We start from the raw sequence: 22,738 nt of genomic DNA, 5'->3' as shown, positions 1-22,738 counted from the left end.
TGTTTAATTTCATACATTTCTTTTAATATTGCTAGCTCTTTTTCTAGCTCTATTATTTTAGTATTTTTTACTTCTTCTAATTGTTGTTTTATTTTTTCAATTTTTGTTTTTCTATCTATTTCTTCATTTTCTTTTGTTATTCTTATCATAACAGTTAAACTATCTTCTTGTTTTACCGTTCTTTTTCTAACATTAAACTTATATTGTCATCTATTTTTTTATATCTTCTTCCTAGATTAGAAATTATTATTTTTATTTTTAATTCATCATAATTTTCATATGTATTTTCATCTATTACGTATTCTTCTTTATTCATTTATAAATTATGTTGTAGTTTATATTCTAAGTTATTTATTTGTATTTCTAGATAAAAAATAGTCTTTCTTTGTACCATTATAGATTTGTGACAAATTTTTGCGAATATATTACTGTTAAGTCTATTTTGCCTATGTTCTAATTCTTGTCTTTTTGCTATAATTATTTCATTAAATTTTTATCTATATTCTTTATTCTCGTTATTCATTGTATTTTTAAATATTGAATATATTTATATTCTATTTTAGATATATTATCTATTAATTGATCTAATTTTTCGTTATCAGTCTTTGTGATATTAAGTTGTTTATATTCCGGATATAATTTGTTTAATTTTCTTCTTATTTTTCTTAATTTTCTACTCGTATGTTTCTTACCATGTTTCGTATTATCCATAGCTCTGATACCATTTTTCGGTGCAAAACTGGTAGTTGAGGTATTCATGGAAGTGGTAGTGTGGTAGGTGAGTAATTTATTTTAAAGGTTTAATTATAATATTCTTTTGGTAAGTATCTTAATCTTGAATTACTTAAGCCAGAAGAACAACCTACAACACGAGCACTAAAAGTAGGATTTATTTCGGCAGAGTTATTAATGAGATATTGCAAGCTAATTGGTCACAAATATCCTGACCACGTATGTTCGAAATGCAACGGAGAACATAATATAATCTCAGACGTCCATCTAGAATAAGAGATAAAGACGGAAGATGATGAGAAGATAAAGATGAAGATAAAAGAAGATAAAGATGAAGATAAAAGGAAACACAAAAACGTGCTTAGCCACACAAAGTCAAAAGTAGATATGTAAAAGTCTTGAAATAAATAGTAGTCACATTATTAGGTACAAGTTAGTAGAAAAACTTAGTCAGCATATGCGTGTGCATTATTAAAGATTTGTTGACAAGTGTAAAGTATGGGTAGTATGTATTATTAAGAAGACAAATGTGTATACATGTTGTAAATAGGATAGTGATAGACAAAATAAGAACTATTCATGAATAGTAGTAATGAATAGTATTAGAGTGTGTATTTCTATATATAGACGCAGTTGTAAAACTTTAAAGGGCAGGCAACGCCTAGATAAAAATCCCCTCCTTTCAAAAACTCTCTTAAGATACTAAATACTTAAAAGTTAATGGATAAATCTGAAATCCAATCAGATATTTTAGATAGCATGGCTAAGCAAGAGGCAAAGGTATATTGTTAAAAAAATATGCGAAACTAATTTCATATATTCCTGAATATCATATATATGATTGAATAAATTTATGTTAGTTATTATGTATTAGAATTATTTGAATCATGATTTCTAGTTTATTAGCACACTGGAAACAGGGAGAAAACTTATATACTATGCCATCCTAATGTTGAAACCGGTTGGCAAGAAAGCCGTTTAGAGGAGTAAACAAAGTTGAGGCGCTGATAAGAAGGAAGTATCTGCTAAAGTACGATGCTAGTAGTGACAGGAAAACATGATAAAGATAATCTAGTTCATAATGATCTAAAATGAATTTAATCAATTATAAATATGATAGGAAGGAATAATTTGAAATAAAAAACCTACATGATAAAGAACATGACTACATACGTTCATGATGAAATGATAAATTACTACGAAACTTTAATCTTTTATATACTTTAAGATATAAAAATAATTGAATTAAGAAGAATCATATGGGAAAAAATATTTAACGAATCAGAAGATATATTGAACCAACAATGATATGAAATAAACTTACATGATTTAGACTACGAAAGAATAGAATGATACGATTTAGAAATAAATTCAGATTAAAATGAACTATGAATATTTACAATATTGGACAGAATCTATGGAAGATATAAAACTATTATAATAATTAATGGAAGAAAATTTATATATGTAACAAAGAACCCAAGATATGTTATATTTAGAATATATCATAAATAATAGTAATGAAATACTCAGATTAAAACAACTATCGGAAGAATATTACAATAAATATTATTATATTTTACCATGAATTTTGCAAATACAAAAAATAATAAAAATGAAATATCAAGATTAAGATACTTACCAAGAGAATATTATAATAAAACCTTTAAAATGAATTACTCACCTACCACACTACCACTTCTATGAATTCCTCAACTACCAATTTCGCACCGAAAAATGTTATCAGAGCTATGTTTCTTAATGATATCAGAGCTATGATACTTTAATGGTATCAGAGCTATGTTTTTTATTATCCATAGCTCTGATACCATTTTTTGGTGCGGAACTGGTAGTTGAGGAATTAATGGAAGTGGTAGTGTGGTAGGTGAGTAATTTATTTTAAAGGTTTTATTACTCCCTCTGTCCCATTTTATATGATGTACTTTGACTCGGCACAAAGTTTAAGAAAGGAAGAAAGACTTTTAAAACTTGTAGTCCAAAATGAATGATAAAAATTTGTGTGGCTGTAAATTATTTCATTAAGGGTAAAATAGATATTTTATAGCTAAATTGTTACTTAAAATAGAAATGTGTCATTCTTTTTGGGACTGACTAAAAAGGAAAGTAAGTCATATAAATTGGGACAGAGGGAGTATAATATTCTTTTGGTAAGTATCTTAATCTTGATTTTTCATTTTTATTATTTTTTGTATTTGCGAAATTTATGGTAAAATGTAATAATATTTATTGTAATATTCTTCCGATAGTTGTTTTAATCTGAGTATTTCATTAATATTATTTATGATATATTTTAAATATAATATATATTGGGTTCTTTGGTACATATATAAATTTTCTTCCATTAATTGTTCTAATAGTTTTATATCTTCCATAGATTCTGTCCAATATTGTGAATATTCGTAGTTCATTTTAATCTGAATTTATTTCTAAATCGTACCATTCTATTCTTTCGTAGTCTAAATCATGTAAGTCTATTTCATACCATTGTTGGTTCAATATATTTTTTGATTCGTTATCATTAAATATTTTTTCCCATATGATTCTTCTTAATTCAATTATTTTTATATCCCTAAGTATATTTAAGATTAAAGTTTCGTAGTTTTTTATCATTTCATCAAGAACGTATGTAGTCATGTTCTTTATCATGCAGATTTTTTATTTCAAATTACTCTTTTCTATCATATTCATAATTGATTAAATTCATATTAGATCATTATGAACTAGATTATCTTTATCATGTTTTCTTGTCACTACTAGCATCGTACTTTAGCGGATACTTCCTTCTTATCAGCGCTTCAACTTTGTTTACTCCCCTAAACGGCTTTCTCGCCTACCAGTTTCAACATTAGGATGACATAGTATAGAAGTTTTCTCCCTGTTTCCAGTGTGCTAATAAACTATAAATCATGATTCAAATAATTCTAATATATAATAACTATCATAAATTAATTCAATCATATATATGATATTCAAGAATATATGAAATTAGTTCCGCATATTTTTTGAACAATATACCTTTGCCTCTTGCTTAGCCATGCTATCTGAAATATCTGATTGGATTTCAGATTTATCCATTAACTTTTAAGTATTTAGTATCTTAAGAGAGTTTTTGAAAGGAGGGGATTTTTATTTAGGCGTTGCCTGCCTTTCAAAGTTTTATAACTACGTCTATATATAGAAATACACACTCTAATACTATTCATGACTACTATTCATGAATAGTTCTTATTTTGTCTATCACTATCCTATTTACGACATGTATACACACTTGTCTTCTTAATAATACATACTACCCATACTTTACACTTGTCAACATATCTTTAATAATGCACATGCATATGTTGACTAAGTTTTTCTACTAACTTGTACCTAATAATGTGACTACTATTTATTTCAAGACTTTTACATATCTACTTTTGGCTTTGTGTGGCTAAGCACGTTTTTGTGTTTCCTTTTATCTTCTTTTATCTTCCGTCTTTATCTCTTATTCCAGCTGGACGTCTGGGATTTTATTATCTTCTCCGTTGCATTTCGAACATATTTGGTCAGGGTATTTGTGATCAATTAGCTTGTAATATCTCGTTAATAACTCTGCCGAAATAAATTCTACTTTTAGTGCTCGTGTTGTAGGTCGTTCTTCTGGCTTAAGTAATGATAAAATCCATCTCTGGACTTCATCCATATCTGCTTTCCTTAGCTCCCTTGAATTGGAATAAATCATTAACTGATCTCTTGCATAGTAGCTCCATATAGCGTTTCCGTTTAAATAATTATTTGCTAGCTCCTGTATGATAGTTGATATACCAATTATTCTTTTGTAAGCATAAAAACTTGGTATCTCTATTTTGCATATCTCTTCTTGTTGTCCGATGTCCTCGGGTATAATCATATCTTTAGTCAGTCCTATCTTGATAACCTATATTGGAGGTTTTATTTCCTCGTATAATATCTCTGCTGGTGCTGTATAGAATTTTATATAAAATAAATTTCTTTTTGTAACTCTTTTGTATGTGACGAATGCTATGTGTAGCTTCGGTATTCCACTAACTTCTTCTTCGTCGTATTTGTATGCGGTATTTAACAGTCCGTAGTTGTAACATGTTCTTACTAAATTAGCGTTAGTTTTTGGCCGTGCAATTAACTTGTTATATCCTTGTAATTTTTGTGTCAAATAATCTTGGTTTGGTTCTTTTGTAGTTGATATGGGGTTGCGGTTTAAATAAGTTTGGATTTTGTGTATATTTTCGATATAGGTTCGTGTGATGTAGTTATATGTCTTTTTCTCATTTTGGTTTTGCAAATTATCTGCATATGTAGATGTTTGTGGTTCTATGGACATATGTCTAGGTGTCCTTTGGGTAAATGGTTTTGCGAATAGCTGGTTTAAGTTTGCATTTTTATGTTGTTTATCGCTAACTTGTTTGCTTGTACCTGCAACTGTAATTAAACAAACATTATGAGTTTTAAGGAGTTTCCCATCGTCTCCTTTTAACTCTGGGTTTTTTCCGTCTTCCGATCGACGTAGCTCCGCATTTTTATAGTCATGATGCTGACTAGCTTTAGACTTCAGATTAACTTCATTAGTCTTTAGCTTTTGTATCTCGCACTATCCACTTTTGTACAAAGTGTAGTAATAACTTTGAGTATCTTTTCGATTGTATCTTCTTCCTCAGTCTCAGTCTGAGTAGCTTTGTCGTGATAGGTAATCTGCAATAACATTCTTATCAGTTTTTATTACTTCAATTGTAAATGTAAAATTTAATATATTTAATACCAATCTCCTTATCTCTTTTGTTGTTACCGAATCTTGTATTTTTCTTGTTCCGCACCGAAAAATGGTATCGCAATCATATTGTCATATGAACCATTGCGATGCAACGCAATGGGCACTGTCGTCTTACTAAAAGATTTCCAATTCGAGCTTTTGGGAGTCTCCTCCCATATTCCTATATAATCACCACCAGCAACAATAAATTCAGCTACTGCCATTATAAACTACAAAGATAGATACTAGATTACAGTATCAGTCGTTAACGATCGATGAAGTACGACATTCGTACAAAACGCGACTGAATGAGATCGTGGTTCAAAATTCAGCTCATGCAATGGCAAAACAGATTTTTAATGCTTTTAAACTACTAAAATGTATCTATAATGAGTTATCAAGTGATTATTATTGAAGATTTCTCAAATTTATAAAATGGCGGGAAATTAATTTTGAAGCTTGATTTTTGAAAGAAAATGGAGTAAACATGAAGATGGAGTAAGAGATGATGATGATTTTACCTTGAAAATGGATATTACGATCGGAAAAGTCGTCGGAATCGACAGCAGCAAAAACGAGATGCTCTTGTTTCTGTTTGGAGACTTTTTTCTAATATAAATTTTAACAATTGCAAATAAATATATTATTCCATATTTATTGGAAGGGGGGGGGGACCAAAGTGGAGATATGAAAACTTAGGGAGGTCTTTTGTATGTGTCAATTAGGACATATGGATGATGTCATTAATAGTGGATCTACCACAAATTATTCAAGACTTGTAACTTAATGTCACATTAAGTCTTTAGAGTGACTATTTTGCCAATTCTCCCTAGAACGTTAGGTGTAAAAATTAATTTTACAAGCTGTCCACTATCAATAATTTATTACTGTACTCCCTCTATTAATTCATGTTAACTGAATTTCTGAGTTACTGTACACTTATTAAGATCTAAAAACATTTAAGTACATAATTTAAATTATACTTTCCATTACAATCAATTATGAAATTATAAATATAACTTTGCAAGTAATGTAATATATCTCCAAGAAAATATCAAACTCATTAAAGAAAAAGATAATTATAAAAAAATAATATTTTATCTTAAACTTTAAACAATTCAATTATTTTGAACAATGGAAAAAATCTAATCTAAAATGGAGGGAGTGTGTTTTATATTCCCAGATATTTCACTTTCGGTGCAAATAGAAAGTTAGGTGTAAAACTTAATTTTGCAAGCTGTCCAGTATTAATAATTTATTATACAGTTCATGCATTGCATGCCTATGTCCAGAATTCTTATTCATAATTACAAAAGAAAGAAGCACGTTTTTAAATGTTTACTTCATTTTGATGTACTACTTTATTTTATTTTACTTAATTTTTATATTATAAATAATTTTATTATTTAACTTTACTATTATAACAAATTAAAATAGTTTTTTTTTTTTATACTACTCTTAATAATTTTAAAAAGAGTGTCAAATCAACATGAATAAAATAATACGAAAAGAGCAATAATCACTCACTTCACCTCATTCCCATCAAACCACACTCTCCTTTAAATGCACTGTACCAATATTGATCAGTCTAGTAATTAATAGGGTAGAGCGATAAAACTTTTTTTTATTCATATTCAATATTTGTAATTTATATTAAGATAAATAAATAAATAAATAATATGGTTACACAATTTTTAATAATTAACCATAGTTCGTACTGCACTATGTGCAAAACTGCAAATACTCATATTGTTCTTCTTTGTTTTTTGGTCGTGGTGTGTGTGAGAATTAGTAAAAGTTTGTTAGCCGAATTAGGGATGGCAAACGGGGTGCGCTATAACAAAATAATATTTAGCGATAATTAATAATGTACATTAACAAAGTGTGTTTAATTTTTATTGGTATTAATTAATTGTTATTCCCCGGAGGCAGATCCAGGATTAGAAGTTTGGGAGTTCTAAAGTTTAGGATAGAAGAGAAAAAAGAAACATGATCCCACAACCTTGAGAATCATTTTCATTGCCCATCCTAAAGGGGTTTACAAGTTAATATAGATATATATTTATTTAATTTTCTAATACAAATATAGAGTCTACGGAAAAGCTAGTGGGATTTGTCCGAACCCACGAACCCCCATCTAGCTCTACCCCTGGACTCATCGGATCCAATATTTAATTTTTTTATTTGCTTAATATTTTTGTTTAACCACTAAAATCAATATTTTAGCTTAGCATTACAATGCAATGTTATGTTACTCTTTTAAACATGTCAATAACAATTTTTTTTTATAATTTTGTATTAGTTACATGTGATGTAATAAACAAATATCGAATGCAAGTAGTAACATACCTTCTTTTTTTCTTTCTAGTTTTTTTTTGGCCATTCAAAACAATTTTTTCATAAATATCCATTCAGTTTCATTCTTACTTAATTAACAACTCTTAACTCCTCATATGACTAGTGCCCAAACAGGTGCCAAATTGGTACGAGAATTTGTGTAAATCATCAATTTAAAATAATTTTTATCCCAAACCCGCAACCTGTCCCGCTCCACATGAATTTTTGAAAAAAAAAATATTTAAACCCGTCCCAGTCTATTACCATCCCCAAGTGAAACGAAAGTGTCCATAGAGAAGGCTAAAACAAACATAAGTGATATTTCTAGGTAATTTCCCAAACATGGGTGACTATCTAGGGAAATTACTTGAGAATGTATAGAGTTAATTTTATTTGCACATTGTGGACATGCTGCTCAGATTGCAAACAGATCTGCATTCATGGTAACAAAAAAAACTTTTATCGTCAATTGCACATTAAAAAAGAGTGTGAATTTTTTTATCGTCATTAGTTAATTGTCATTAGATTCAATGTTGTTGTAGCCTTAAATTATATTTACATAGAATGGTAAAATGTGATTGTCGTTAGTAATTGCCTCTAGAAGAATATATATTTAGCAGGAATGAAACTATAACCGCTAATTAATTATCGCTAAAGATCGTTTTTGGTGTAGTATATCATGCAATATAGAAGTCAAGTGGACAATAGACAATAGAGTAAAACATATTGGAGAGCTTCTGTTTGGCAGTAACAAGTGTGTGTTCAAGCAACAATTTGTTAAATTAATGACAAATTATATTAAACATATAATGAGAGTAGGTAGAATTGATGAAAAACTGATAACTCATAATTATAAGCTCATCAAACACTACAATTGAGACAATTATTACTTACTTAACGGCACTTGTGATAGCTAGAATAGTCTGTATAGTTGTGAGTATGAAGAGTATAATGCCTGCCACAACTGAAGCTCTTGCCCAAGACCTACTAAAATAATTGTGCATCACATTTGCCCTCATTTTGCTCCATGGTTTTTTACAATGTTGAAATGCTCTTGTGTACTGTTCGTGGTAATAGAAGGTTGAATAAGAACGGACCCCATTTCTCATTTTGTTGAAGATGCTAGCTACTTCTTTGTCATCTCCTATCCAACTCTTTATGATTCCTTTACGGCGAAGTAATTTCACATCTTTATCTGAGTTGATAAGATGATCCATGAAAGTTGCATAATCACTGAAATATAAATATTCTAAATCAATTGATTGTTGCTCATAAGCAATGAGATTTCGCAAGAGGGTTTCCGTACTATCTACCACATGAAGAGAAGGTATTGTCATCAATCCATGCTCAAACTTTATATCAAATAAACTTGTCATATTACTGACCTTTGCAAAGCTAACTCCAGCTTCAGAAAGCTCTGTTGCATTTGGCATGACCTTATTCCACTTTATGTCATCGTTTGAGCATATCTTGAAATTCCTTTGACATGAAACACCGTGTACTACTTGAAGTAAATGTTTCATATCACTTGCATAAATTCGACATCTCTTCAAATGGTATTCATCACAAGTCAATATATATCCCAAGTTAACAACACGACTAAACATAGTGATCGATAGTTCTTCCAATGACAATTCATCATCATCATCTTGCATGGTAATTAAATGAAGCCAGTCGAGGATAAAGAAAGGAAGTTGGTTTTCTAGTAACAACAAGTCTCGGAGTATTTGATTAAATTTGTAATCAACAAAACTGATAATTTTTTCTTCTCCTTTTGGATATATTTCAGAACACTCTCGAATAAACTCAACCACAAAACAACCATCAAGCAATAACATTTTGCAAAATTCATGACTACCATCAGTATCGAGGTCTTTTATATCATCGTAACACTTTAGTGCTTCCTCCTTCAGATGCTCCAAATAAGTGATGCAACTTTTCACATCAAGCCCCTCTTTTCGTTGAAGAAATCGCCATAGGTACAATAGCTTGTACTTTTCCATTGGACCAAGTTGAGGATTTTTCTTATGATAAGGACCAATAGAGACCATTTTTGGTGTATAAGCATCTGGATTTGATTCACGTAGCCACACGTTTACTTTGAATATGATACACGATTTAATAGATGAGTTGTCTAAATCCTCAAACATTTCATCAAAGATTTGATTTATACATTTCTTTGTTTGCGACCCTGATGGATCTTGATCATTTGTTTCCTTTTTGTCGATTAATTGATGCATCACTTTCTTCCCTTCTTTTATCTGTAACAGAAGAGTGTAAGAAATTTTAAAATGTTTATTAAAAGCACTATGCAATAAGCAAACAATTACATATCTTTCGTCGTTTAATAAATTATGCATATTTCCCTTTTTTGGTTTAACAAAATAAATTTAAAACAATAGCTTAAAATTTGTTTTTGTAATTTTAAAAATGCCACGACTTTAAACCTTACCTCATGATCCGACTTATTTTCTTACCCCTCCTGACCTGATCCTCAAACATTTCGTCAAAGATTTGATTTATACATTTCTTTGTTTGTGACCCTGATGGATCTTGATCATTTGGCTCCTCTTTGTCGATTAATTGATGCATCACTTTCTTCCCTCCTTCTATCTGTAACAGAAGAGTGTAAGAAATTTTAAAATGTTTATTAAAAGCACTATGCAATAAGCAAACAATTACATATTCTTCGTCGTTTAATAAATTATGCATATTTACCTTTTTGGTTTAACAAAATAAATTTAAAACAATAGCTTAATTTTATTTTATTTTAATTTTAAAAATGCCACATGACTTTAAACCTTACCTCACCCAACCTGTTTTCTTTACCCCTCCGGACCTAATTCAAATTAAAAATATCTAAAAGGTGTAAACCCATAGTTACCATTGGAATTTGATTATTTATTGAGGTAATCTTAATGGAGTGTGTCATCCCTTTTTCTTCAACCCTAGCTAATTCCTACGAAAGACACATTCTTTGTAATTTCAATTCCTAAATACTGTGGCTATTATTTTATCATTAATCCAAAGCAAAATGTTCATTATAAAATTTGATTTGGAAAGAAAAATAAACAAAGCAATAAATATCATAAAATACTGAAATCGAACTTTAAAAATAAAATAAAAATGAAAGATACACTTATTAATTAATGGAGAGCAGATGAGCTCTTGAAAATCGACAAAATTTCTTCAGAATCTACTTTGAAAAGAAACAAAAAAATTATGAAAATATCGACAAAATTTCTTCAGACAGCAATTTTCATGTCAAATGCAAAAAAATCAAATGTCTAACAACTATATCGTCTAAAACATAATTAATAGGAACATTTTAACCATAATCAAGTATTCAATAGGTATAATCTACAGGGTGGACATTGTGTAAAAGTAAATTAAAATTGTAGGTGGTACACCATTTCAAAAAAAAAAACAAACTAATTTTAACCATGAGTAAACAACAAAAGTTGTTGTTAAGTGGTAATTACTCCATCCTCCTTAATTAAAGGCTTCAAGGTTACATCCTAAAGTAGACTCACCTTTCAAAATGAGATATTCCTGTAAAGTTAGTATCAAATTAATTAAATATTGATTGACGATAAGAAAATAAATAAATAACAATGACTAAGAATCTTATAAATAAAATGATTATCCATTTGAGTCATGTTCTTCAATTTGAGGTACAAAATTACCTCTTTGGTTTGACTGTTTCTTATTTTATGTCTATTCAACTCTTGCGTCTCCTGGATTTGTCATTGCTATATGAAGTATCTATTATATAGAGAAAAAGAGAGAAGAAATACAGATAATTGAAGATAGTATCTAGATACGTGTAGGGTAGGGGTGTTAATGTTAGGTTCGATCGATTATTTTATAAAATTTGTATCATATCAATTTTTTATTATTTTATTTTACATCATTAAAATTAGACGCTTGAATTCTCTTTGATATCAGTACGGTTTAGTTAAATTTTGATATTTTTTAAAAACATTATCGTAAGGTGTGAAGAATACAAATTAGGATAAAAAGTTAGAAGATATATTGGAGTGCAACCATATATACTAGTACCATATTAGTAGGTTTAGGAGGTGGGACTTTAGGTATAGATTAATTGGCTATTGACTTGTCATTTTCATCACCCCGGATCCGAGACTATTATTTTCAAATTTAGTATGTAAAATATATTTTCTACATAAATTTACTCAACACGACGCTTTATTTTGTGGCCTTTCAACACAAAATGATGCTCTCAACAGACGATAATTTTTTTTTGAAAAATCTATTGAGTCAAGCCAATGACTATATATATTTTACGATTAAGTATGAAGTAATTAGGTGCAAAATTAATATTACAAAAGTAGGGTAGTTGGGTAGTGTTAGCGGAAACGTGAAAATAAAGAATAAAAAAGAATAACAATAGTTAACATGGTTCAGATCAAAATGATCCTACGTCCACCAAAGAACAACTGCACCAATATTTATTTCAGTGTATAAAGAATACAAGTGAAATACTATATGAGAGAGAACATCAAATGTCTTAGAAAGTGAGAAGGCGAGTGAGAGGATGCCATGAAAATGAATTAAGAACTACCTATTTATAGGAATGAATTTTTCCTATTGATGTCATTCATGACATCACTATGTATAAAAAATGTCAAGGTTAAACATGTGAAACCATTTTATGGTTTACCTAATTTCACCTACTAAGATACTATCTTGACTTTTTATTTTGTACTAATTATCTTCCTACCAAATCTTCATATTAATTCATCTTCCATTGAGTTTGATTCCACAAGGACCAAACCAACTCTTTCAATCTCCACCTTGGTTTGCATTCCGAGCATGCGTATAAAGAACTCCGGCCAAAACTTCTAAGATTACCGGGCCATCCCGTTGTAAGAAACAAGAAGAATCAAACCTTTGTTGAACATGCTAGCTCCACCTAGCAGTTGTTCTCTCAGAGTTGCATCAATTGATGCATACTCCCGCTAAGTCCTTGTAGTGTGCAAACTTTGCAAGCAGGACTATCTTGGTCAACATGTCTGCAACGTTCTCGTCTGTGATAACCTTCTCAACCTTGATATCTCCATCTTCAATGATATCTCGAATAAAATGAAATATGACATCAATGTGTTTGGTATGCTCATGAAATCTTCGATTCTTAATCAATGAATAGCACTTTGCCTATCACATCTTAATATTGCTTCCAACTGAACCAAACTCAATTCTGCCACCAAACCTTTCAACCAGATAGCTTTTTTCACTGCCTCTGTTGCTGCCATATATTCTGCCTTTATTATAGACAAAGCGACAATCGACTGTAAAGTCAATTTCCAACTAACGACACTACCGATGAGAGTAGATGTATCCAGTTGTGGACCTCCTTCTATCAAAATCCCCTGCATAGTCAGAATCTGCATAACCGAGAACTGATGTCATGCCCCGAGTTACCCTTGAGATGCGGACATGGGACCTAGGATCATAAGTGACCCCAAGCTAATCTTGCTGGCATAAACTAACCATACTATGATAACAAAACTAGTGCGGAAGCATAAAACATAAAATAAACTGAAATGATGGGGAAAAACCCATATACTAAATCTAAAATATATGAAAACTGATGAGTTCAATACAAAGGATATCAACTCAAAACACTAAGCTGAATCTAACTATGTCTGAAAATATAGCCTCTACTGACTAGACGTGTTGGGACAGTCCCCCGCTAAGTCTAGCAAAACTGAAACTAAAGACTAAAAGTACTGAAAAGAAACTCATGACTATTGTCTTCGAAGAACGAGGACTCACCACTGATACTACTGAGCCGAAGATCAAAACCGATCTATGCGGGATCTAAATGCTGAGAACCTGAACCTACATCACGAGAAGATGTAGCGCGGAGTATGTGTCAGTTCTTGAAAGGTATTGAGCATGCAGGATAGAGTAAAGCTGAATAAAAACATATAACTGAGCAAGCAAATAAGCAAATGTATGATCTGAACATTATATAGATACTGAATGTTGAGCTAACTGGTTGCAATGACCAAATTTATAACATGCTAAGACTAAATACTGACTGAATTCTAAATGAGGTCAATGCAATAGAATCTGACTAAACTGTGGGAGCTACTGATAACCGACCATAAAACCACATGAGCTAAATGTGGATTCCGATGTATACGTCCCATCGAGAGGACCCAATATACCCTGCCATAGGTATAGAGGCACGACTGGCGTGATCACTAAATGCTGTCCACAGAGGGGACTTACACCTACGTGGCTTGTAGTTCTGGGATAATATGGGTGACTGACCCTAGTCCAACTCAGTATTATGCTACTCCTAATAGATTAAGTATTTGACACATTATGACTAAGTTTCTATGATACTGGATAGCTCAAAACTGAACATGCAAACTGAGAATGCAATAATTTATCTGATAATGATGCATTGATAACTGAGGCATGTATAATTGAATAACTAAAATATCTGACATAACATATGTAATGCAAGAACTAAAGAAATACTTAGCTAGGGTTTTGAAATTCATGCAATAAACTGAGTAATAACATAATAATCTGATTTGGAACGTTTAAATAACTAATTCATGTTAATTTGCTGAAGTTCTAGAAACCCTAGGTCTAGTTATAATAAGGGAATCAAGAATCAAACTGAATTCTAGGGATCTAATGGGTGAAAGGAATCCATAAGTGAAATCCCACATACTTGGTGACGAATTCCACAGAGAAATCTTTCGATTTCGGAGCTGAAATTGATGGATTCTTGTTGTGTTCTTGAACTAGGGTTCTTGACCTCTTTTCTTCTCTCAAGCTCTAATTTCTCTAAGTTTGATTAATGATCTGACTTAGGTAAGTTCTAGTTATGTTTCTAGGCTAAAATTGACCAAAACCATGTAATTTAGGGTAAAAACGATGAGGTTTAGGGGTCCAACAAAAAAGGAAAAGACCAAAAGACCCCCGACTTAACTACTGTCGAAATGACCGATGGATGGGACTGACGGACCGTGAGCCGACTGACGGTCCATACTGGTCGACCATCGTTCGTGACTGAAGGCTAGAATTTGGGGTGTGAAACTGAAATTTGACTGGCCCATCGACGGAGTTGACTGACGGGTCGTGAGTCAACTGACGGTCCGTACTGGTCGACCGTCGTTCGCAACTGAAGGCTGAAATCTGAAGTGTGAAACTGAAAGTTTGTTGGCCCATCGATGGAGTTGACTGACGGTCCGTAGGTGGCTTTCGTCGGTGGCACTTGCAACTTCTGAAAATCTAGAATTTTTTTCCTTTCTCGAATCTGAGGTGTTACAACTGAAATACTTTCACTTTTCTGAAAGGTCAGACCAATATCAGGAGCTCCTTTGAGATATCTCAATATCCACTTCACAGCTTCCCAATGTATTTTTTCTGGATTTTCCATGTACCTGCTCATCACATTTACAGATTGAGAAATATCTGGACGTGTGCACACCATAGCATACATAATGCTACCAACTGTGCTGGCATAAGGAACCTTTGACATATGCTCCACCTCATCCATAGACTGAGGCATTTGTTACTCTAAAAAATCTTGAAATTAGAAGCTAACAATATATTTACAGGCTTGCTCATATGCATATTGAGACTCTCAAGTTTTGATGTACCTCTTTTGAGAAAGATGTACAACACCGTCTTCTCTTGAAATCTCCATTCCAAGGATTTTATTTGCAACTCCCAAATCCTTCATCTCAAATTCCTTGCTCAACAGTTTCTTCAAAATATTTATCTATGTGATGTTGTTAGCAACAATAAACATATCATCAACATACAACAATAGATAAATCATAGAGTTACCAGACATATTCTTGTGATATACACAACTATCAAATGCATTCCTCGAGAATCCATGTGTAGTCATGAAAGCATCAAACCTTTTATACCACCGTCTAGGGGATTACTTTAAACCATACAAAGACTTCTTCAGTTGACATACATGATCTTCTTTTCCTTCAGGAAACCTTTAGGCTGATCCGTATAGATTGGCTCTTCTAGATCACCATGTAAGAAAGCAGTTTTGAAATCAAGTTGTTGAAGCTTTAAATCAAATTGTGCAACCAATGCTAATAGCACACGAATTGAGCTATGTTTCACGATTGGAGAGAAGATCTGTTTGTAGTCAATTCCCTCCTTCTGGCTGAAACCCTTTGCAACCAATCTCGCCTTGAACCTAGTATCTTCCACCTCTGGGATACCCTCTTTCCTTCTATAGACCCATTTGCATTCAATTGTCCTCTTCCCCTTTGGCCTTTTAACTAAGACCCATGTCTCATTTTTGTGAAGAGACTCCATCTCTTCCATCATGGTTAACTGCCATTGTGCAGCATCTTTGCAAGAAGTTGCTTTATCATACGAATAGGGCTAGCGATCCTTAATCTCTTCTTCTACAGTTACGAACGCCTGTGCAATTAGATTTTCTTACTCTGTAAGACGTTTCGATTTTCGTATCTGCCTTTTGCATTATCCCTTCCCTTCACAATTGTGTATGGTTTATTAACAACAAGTTTTTATAGATATGCATCTTTTGACTCATTAACTTGAGTCTCTTGATCCCTTTCCTTAGTAAGCTCCACCGGTAGCTCCACCTGCTCATTGTTCTCATTTCTTGATAACTCCACAGAAACTTTATAAGGATCAAGTATAGATGATTCATCAAAGGTAACATCTGTACTAACTAGAAATTTGAGTAAACATAAACACCAAAATTTGTACCTTTTCACTCCATCTACATACCCTACGAATATGGCCTTCTTAGCCCTTGACTCAAGCTTTCCTTCATTAACACGATAATAAGCTGGACACCCAAATATTCGCAAGTATGAATAGTTAGAGGGTTCACTTGACCAGACATCATTCAAAGTCTTAAAGTCAATCGTTGATGCTGGAGATCGATTGACAATATGAGAAGCAGTATGAACTGCTACAGCCCAAAATACTTTAGGCATCTTGGCTTGTAAAAGCATACAACGAGCCTTCTTAAGAAGAGTTTTGTTGATTCTCTCGGAAACTCCATTCTGTTGTGGTGTGTGCCTGACCGTCTTATATCTTGCGATCCCAAGAACCTTGCAGAAATCATTGAACTCTTCACTGCAAAATTCCAAGCTATTGTCTGTGCGAAGATACTTGATATTTCTCTCCATTTGATTTTCAATCAAAATCTTTCACTCTTTAAATGCTTCAAAAGCATCACCTTTTTGCCTTCAAGAAACGCACCCAAACTTTTCGTGAAAATTCATCAATGAATAAGAGAAAATACCCTTTCCTCCCTTCGATGGAAGCTTAGAGGGACCCTATAAATTTGAATGGATGTAGTCTAGCACCCCTCCCGTCTTGTGCTTGCCGGTGCTGAAGCTGACCTTTTTCTGCTTCCCTAAGACGCAGTGTTCACAAAATTCAAGTGTGTTGATCTTCTCACTATTCAAAAGGTTGCGGTTGCTCAACATCTCCGATCCTCGTGCGCACATATGGCATAATCTCATGTGCCATAATTTTGCCTTGTCATCATTAGATAACTACACTGTAGATGTATTTACAGAGCCAATAATGGTGCTTCCCGCAAGTGTGTAGAGGCCATCCTCCAGCTTGGCCTTCAACATGACTAAAGACCCTTTAGTTACTTTCATAGTTCCTTCTTCACTCATGTACTTGTAGCCTTGTTTATCCAAAGTACCCAGGGAGATCAAATTCTTCTTCAGATCATGAACATGACGAGCTTCTGTAATAGTCCTCACGATTCCATCATGGTAGCGAACACGAACTGAACCAATGCTAACTATTTTACAAGTTGCATTATTGCCCATTAATACGATTCCTCCACTTGTTTCATAGGTGTTGAACCAATATCTTCGGAAGGTCATATGCAAAGTACAACCAGAGTCTAAGACTCATTTGTTTTCATAGACTCTGCTATTGCATGATGTTGTTAGTACATAATCATCATCATAATCATGTAATTACTCAACAATGGATGCATTTTCCTTTTCTTTGGACTTTGACGTAAGGCAATCTCGTTTAAAGTTCCCTTTCCTGTGACAGCCCCAACATTCTGCATTCTTCTTGTTCACACGAGATTTTGATCTGTACTTCAATTTTATCCTTCCTTGTTGGCTAGTACGACCTCTCACAAAGATTCCACTAGCTTCGTCACCTTTGTCTCCTTCAAAATGCATCCGGACATCACAAGAGTTAAGTGCTTGCTGCACTTGCTCAAGAGGGATAAGGCTTTTTGCTATACATCATTGAATTCTCAATATCATGATATTTTGAAGTCAATGAAAATAGCAAAGCACATGCTAGCGTCTCATAATCCTTTTTAATTCCAGTAGTCTGTAAGTCCATCACAAGTTTATTGAACGCATCTAGATGGTCATGCAACAAAGTATCTGAATCCATCTTAAATGTGTGAAGACGCCGTTGTAACAACATCTTTGTTGTCACTGACCGGTCCTGTATAGCCCTTCCAGCCTTTTCCATAATTTTTTGGCCATCTCCTCGGTACTTGTACTCATTTCATAAAGTACGTTAGGTGCAAGGGACAATTGGATTACACTCAATGCATCTCTTTCAATCTCCTCCTTGTCAGAATCTGATGTCTTATCATGGTACTTTTCGTCAATAGCATGGATTGAACCTTCCCTCCACAGTAACACCATCCTTTGGATCTTCCAGTTATTGAAGTTGTTGCGCCCACTAAATCTATCAATTTCAAATTTCATGAAACTCATCTTTACTTGTTCTTCCTCTTCTACAACAATGTATTTGGAAATACAGAAAATCAAAGTAATTCTTTTCTGTTGTGGAAGTTCAGACTATGTTGTAACCACATAGCATATTCAGACAGAACCTTGGCTATGATACCAATTGTTAGCGAAAACGTGAAAATAAAGAACAAGGAATAACAACAATATTTAACGTGGTCCGGATCAAAATGATCCTACGTCCACCAAAGAACAACTGCACCAATGTTTATTTCAATCTATAAAGAATACACGTGAAATACTACAAGAGAGAACATCAAAGCCTTAGAAGGTGAGAAGGCAAGTGAGAGGATGTCATGAAAATGAATTAAGAGCTACCTATTTATATGAATGAATTCTTCCTATTGATGTCATCCATGACATCACTATGTGTCAAAAATGTCAAGGTTAAATATATGAACCATTTTATGATTTACCTAAATTTCACGTACCAAGATACTATCTTGACTTTTTATTTTGTACTAATTATCTTCCTACCAAATTTTCATATTAATTCATCTTCCATTGAGTTTGATTCTATAAGGACCAAATCAACTCTTTCAGGTAGGTTCATTAATATCACAACAAAATAAAAACATATTATTTAAGCTCCAAGACTACTTTATTTCTATGTCTCCTTTTGGGTAAATTAATTGTGTAGTATTTTCTTCGTTCCTACCACATAAAAAAGTTAAGTAATTAATTTATTTTCATTATTCAAATTATTAGATAATCAAAGTAAATTAATTCATATTCATTTATTTAAAACTTGGTTTCAATAGAACACTAAATAAGAATACAATCGTAAACGATATAATTTCTTAAAAGACATAAAATCTATAATAATATCAACTAAATAAGAACGAAGGGATTACATGAATAGGAAAATAACGATAAAAAGCATTTTAGTCATTTTATCAAAATCAATGCACTACTTCTCTTTTAGAAACAAATGGAAGGTACACAAGCAAAGGAACTAAGTTGAACCCTACGTCATTAAGATGACATGCATCTGCATATAACTTGTCTTGCTAAATTATATACTTACTCTAAAATAAAATAAAGACACTCTATATATATGTAATAAATATATAAGTATGTGTTCTTTTTAACTGTCAAAGTAATTTATTAAAATTCAAAATTTAAGTAATAAGGGAGCAATATTTTACTTTCCTAGATATTTACTATCAGACCAAATATAAAGTTAGGTGAAACTTTTATTTTACAAGTTAGTTGTTGAATCACCATTACTCCACTGTTTTATATCAATTGTCAAGATTATAAAAAATATGTATTCCAACTAATTACTATTTATTTTATCAAAATCAAGATTAAATTAATTATTTTTATCCCATTTAACCCTTTAATAGTACATGTTCTCAAAATAAAATTAACTTAGTTGTCCTTTTGAAAACGACTTTAGTTAATAATTTTTTTTTTAATTATCCTATATTGTATGGTGATAGTGCCCGTTATATCACCCCAAAATGAACCATGTTACAGAAAAAGGAGATCCTATATATATATATATATATATGTGATTTATAATACTTTTTTCGTCAATTTCAAATAATATATGTTTATCATCTAACCAATTTTATGTGGTACCAATAGAATGTCAAGATTCAATCGAATTTTTTATATAACTTTTAAATATTTATGTTGTTAATTATTGTGATTTATAGTATTATTTATATAATTCTTAAAACTATAACCAACAAAAAGAATAAGAGAAATAAATTTAATACAAAGAAAATACTAAATAGTAATGAAAATACTATATATACAAATGTTTAAATGAAAAATGAATAAAGAGCCGATATTGTAAAGTGAGCTCATGGTTGGGCCCACACAATTCGAGAGAAGAATAATCTTTTGATAGGACATATAAGTCATTAGGTAAATATTGATTGGTTTTTGGGTCCAATAAAGAAAAGGTACAATCTTAAAGCAAGAGCATACAAAGGCTTAAGGAAAGAAAAAGTAGGAAGTTACGAAAATGCTCTTGCCATACAAGCAGGCATGTAATGCTTGTAGACACTTCTACTATGTAGTAATACAGTTGATCATGCCTATGTCCAGAATTCATAATTATGAAAGAAAGAAGCACGTTTTTTAAATGCTTACTTCCTCTTTGATTGTATTTCCCTCATTTAATATATATATATATATATATATATATATATATATATATATATATAAATAGAGAGAGAGAGAAATGAATTATTTTGCTCGTCTATTTTAACATATCAGAAGAATTTTATCAGTTTTCTTTAAACTATTTTTAATGATTTTGAGGAAAGTGTCAAGTTAAGATTGTTGGGGTTATTTGCCCTGATTTCTTACCATAAATAAGTTTTCCTTTTAGGAAAAGGTTTTAATATTTTGATTAGTCCTTTTCTTGTAGGAAAGGTTTTAGGACTCTAAAAATATAGGCTTGTTCCTTCTAACTTAATCAGCATTCACAATGTAGTCTTAAGGGCTTTGAGAGTTTTGGTTAGAGGGAGAATTTGTGGGTCACAAGCTTGATACGTTATCACTTGTGTGAACCTCCCATGTATTCCGAGTGAATTGGTTGAGGTTATTTCTCTCTATATTTTGTACTCTCATGCTTATATAGTGGACTGCTCATCTCCTTTGTGGACGTAAATCGATTGACCGAATCACGTTAAATTTATCTCTTTTTGGTGTGTTTCTCGTTTGTCTTCTTACTCGTGGTCTTTCGAGGGTTGCTTTGCTAGTTTCCGCATTACACCTGCTTATTTCGGTCCTAATAAGTGGTATCAGAGCGAGGTTCTCTATATGGAGGGGAATATGAGCAAGATGGTATGTCTAAATGGAAGAAATTACAACATATGGAAAAGCAAGATGAAATATCTACTATTCGTGAAGAAGATGCATCTTCCCGTTTTTGCTGCTCATAAACCTGAGACTGTGACAGATGAAAATTGGGATTTCGAGTACCAACAAGTATGTGGATATATAAGACAATGGGTTGAAGATAATGTTCGCAACCATATTGTGAATGAGACACATGCTAGAACATTGTGGGAAAAGTTGGAGACGCTTTATGCTTTAAAAACTGGCAATAACAAGTTGTTCTTGCTAAAGCAATTTATGACCTTTAAATACAAGGAGAGCAATCCTATTCTTGATCACATAAATGATTTTCAAGGTGTTCTTGATCAACTATCAGGAATGGGTGTTAATTTTGATGATGAAATACAAGGACTTTGGCTTCTTAATACTTTACCGGATTCTTGGGAAACTCTTCGTGTCTCTTTAACAAATTCTGCTCCTGGTGGTAAGGTGACTATGGAATATGCAAAAAGTGGTGTGTTGAATGAAGAAGTTAGAAGAAAATCTCAAGGCACATCCTCACATTCAGATGTTTTGTACACAGAAGATCGAGGTAGAGATAAGACAAGAGATCCGAAAAGTAGAGGTAAAAGTAGAAGCAAGTCAAGATTCAGGAATCCAAATATTATATGCCATCATTATGGAAAGAAAGGACATATTAGAAGATTTTGCAAACAATTGAAGCAAGATCTTAAAGAAGGGAGGAATGAAGAAAATAATGGAAACAATGTTGTTGTTGTTCGAGATGACCTTCTCTTTGCTTGTGATAAAGACATCATCAATTTTGTATCTCAAGATACAAATTGGATAGTAGATTCTGGAGCTATATCACATGTCACACCAAGAAAAGACTTCTTTGCATCTTATACTTCTGTTAACTCTGAGGTGTTAAAGATGGGTAATGCTAGTGAGGTTAAGGTGTTTGGTGTTGGCACTGTTTGTTTGACAATCAACACTGGTTCAACGTTAGTCCTTCAGAATGTCAAGCATGCTCCAGACATTCCCTTGAATTTGATCTATGTAGGACAACTAGACGATGATGGCTATCATAATGACTTGTTCAATGGCCAATGGAAGCTGACCAAAGGCTCATTGATTGTAGCTCGAGGAAGAAAGCATTCAAATTTATACGTGACACAAGGATCGATTCTTGGAGACTCTATAAATTTGGTGGAAAGCGAGACTTTATTAGAATTGTGGCACAAGAGGCATAGTCATATGAGCGAGAGGGGGATTACCTGTTTGG

The 22,738-nt window shown here is 32.2% G+C and overlaps 1 protein-coding gene across 1 annotated transcript; it reads right to left on the bottom strand.

The window, feature by feature from the left end:
- Positions 1-8,745: 8,745 nt before the first annotated feature.
- On the bottom strand, positions 8,746-10,787 carry LOC125823553 (putative UPF0481 protein At3g02645). The gene is made up of 3 exons (XM_049502914.1): positions 10,730-10,787; positions 10,414-10,425; positions 8,746-10,118 (listed from the first exon to the last, which is right to left on the bottom strand). The coding sequence occupies exons 1-3, from the start codon at positions 10,785-10,787 to the stop codon at positions 8,746-8,748; spliced, it is 1,443 nt and encodes a 480-aa protein (XP_049358871.1).
- Between the last annotated feature and the right edge of the window lie 11,951 nt (positions 10,788-22,738).

The sequence above is a fragment of the Solanum verrucosum genome, unplaced genomic scaffold (assembly GCF_900185275.1).
Source record: "Solanum verrucosum unplaced genomic scaffold, falcon-dt-bn FXZP01000012.1, whole genome shotgun sequence".
NCBI classification, from domain to species: Eukaryota; Viridiplantae; Streptophyta; class Magnoliopsida; order Solanales; family Solanaceae; genus Solanum; species Solanum verrucosum.
This window is presented reverse-complemented; position numbering and strand designations above follow the sequence as displayed.

Bases quoted from the DNA above. Each gene is read 5' to 3' on its own strand.
- LOC125823553 (XM_049502914.1), bottom strand. From the start codon at position 10,787: ATGACACACTCCATTAAGATTACCTCAATAAATAATCAAATTCCAATG.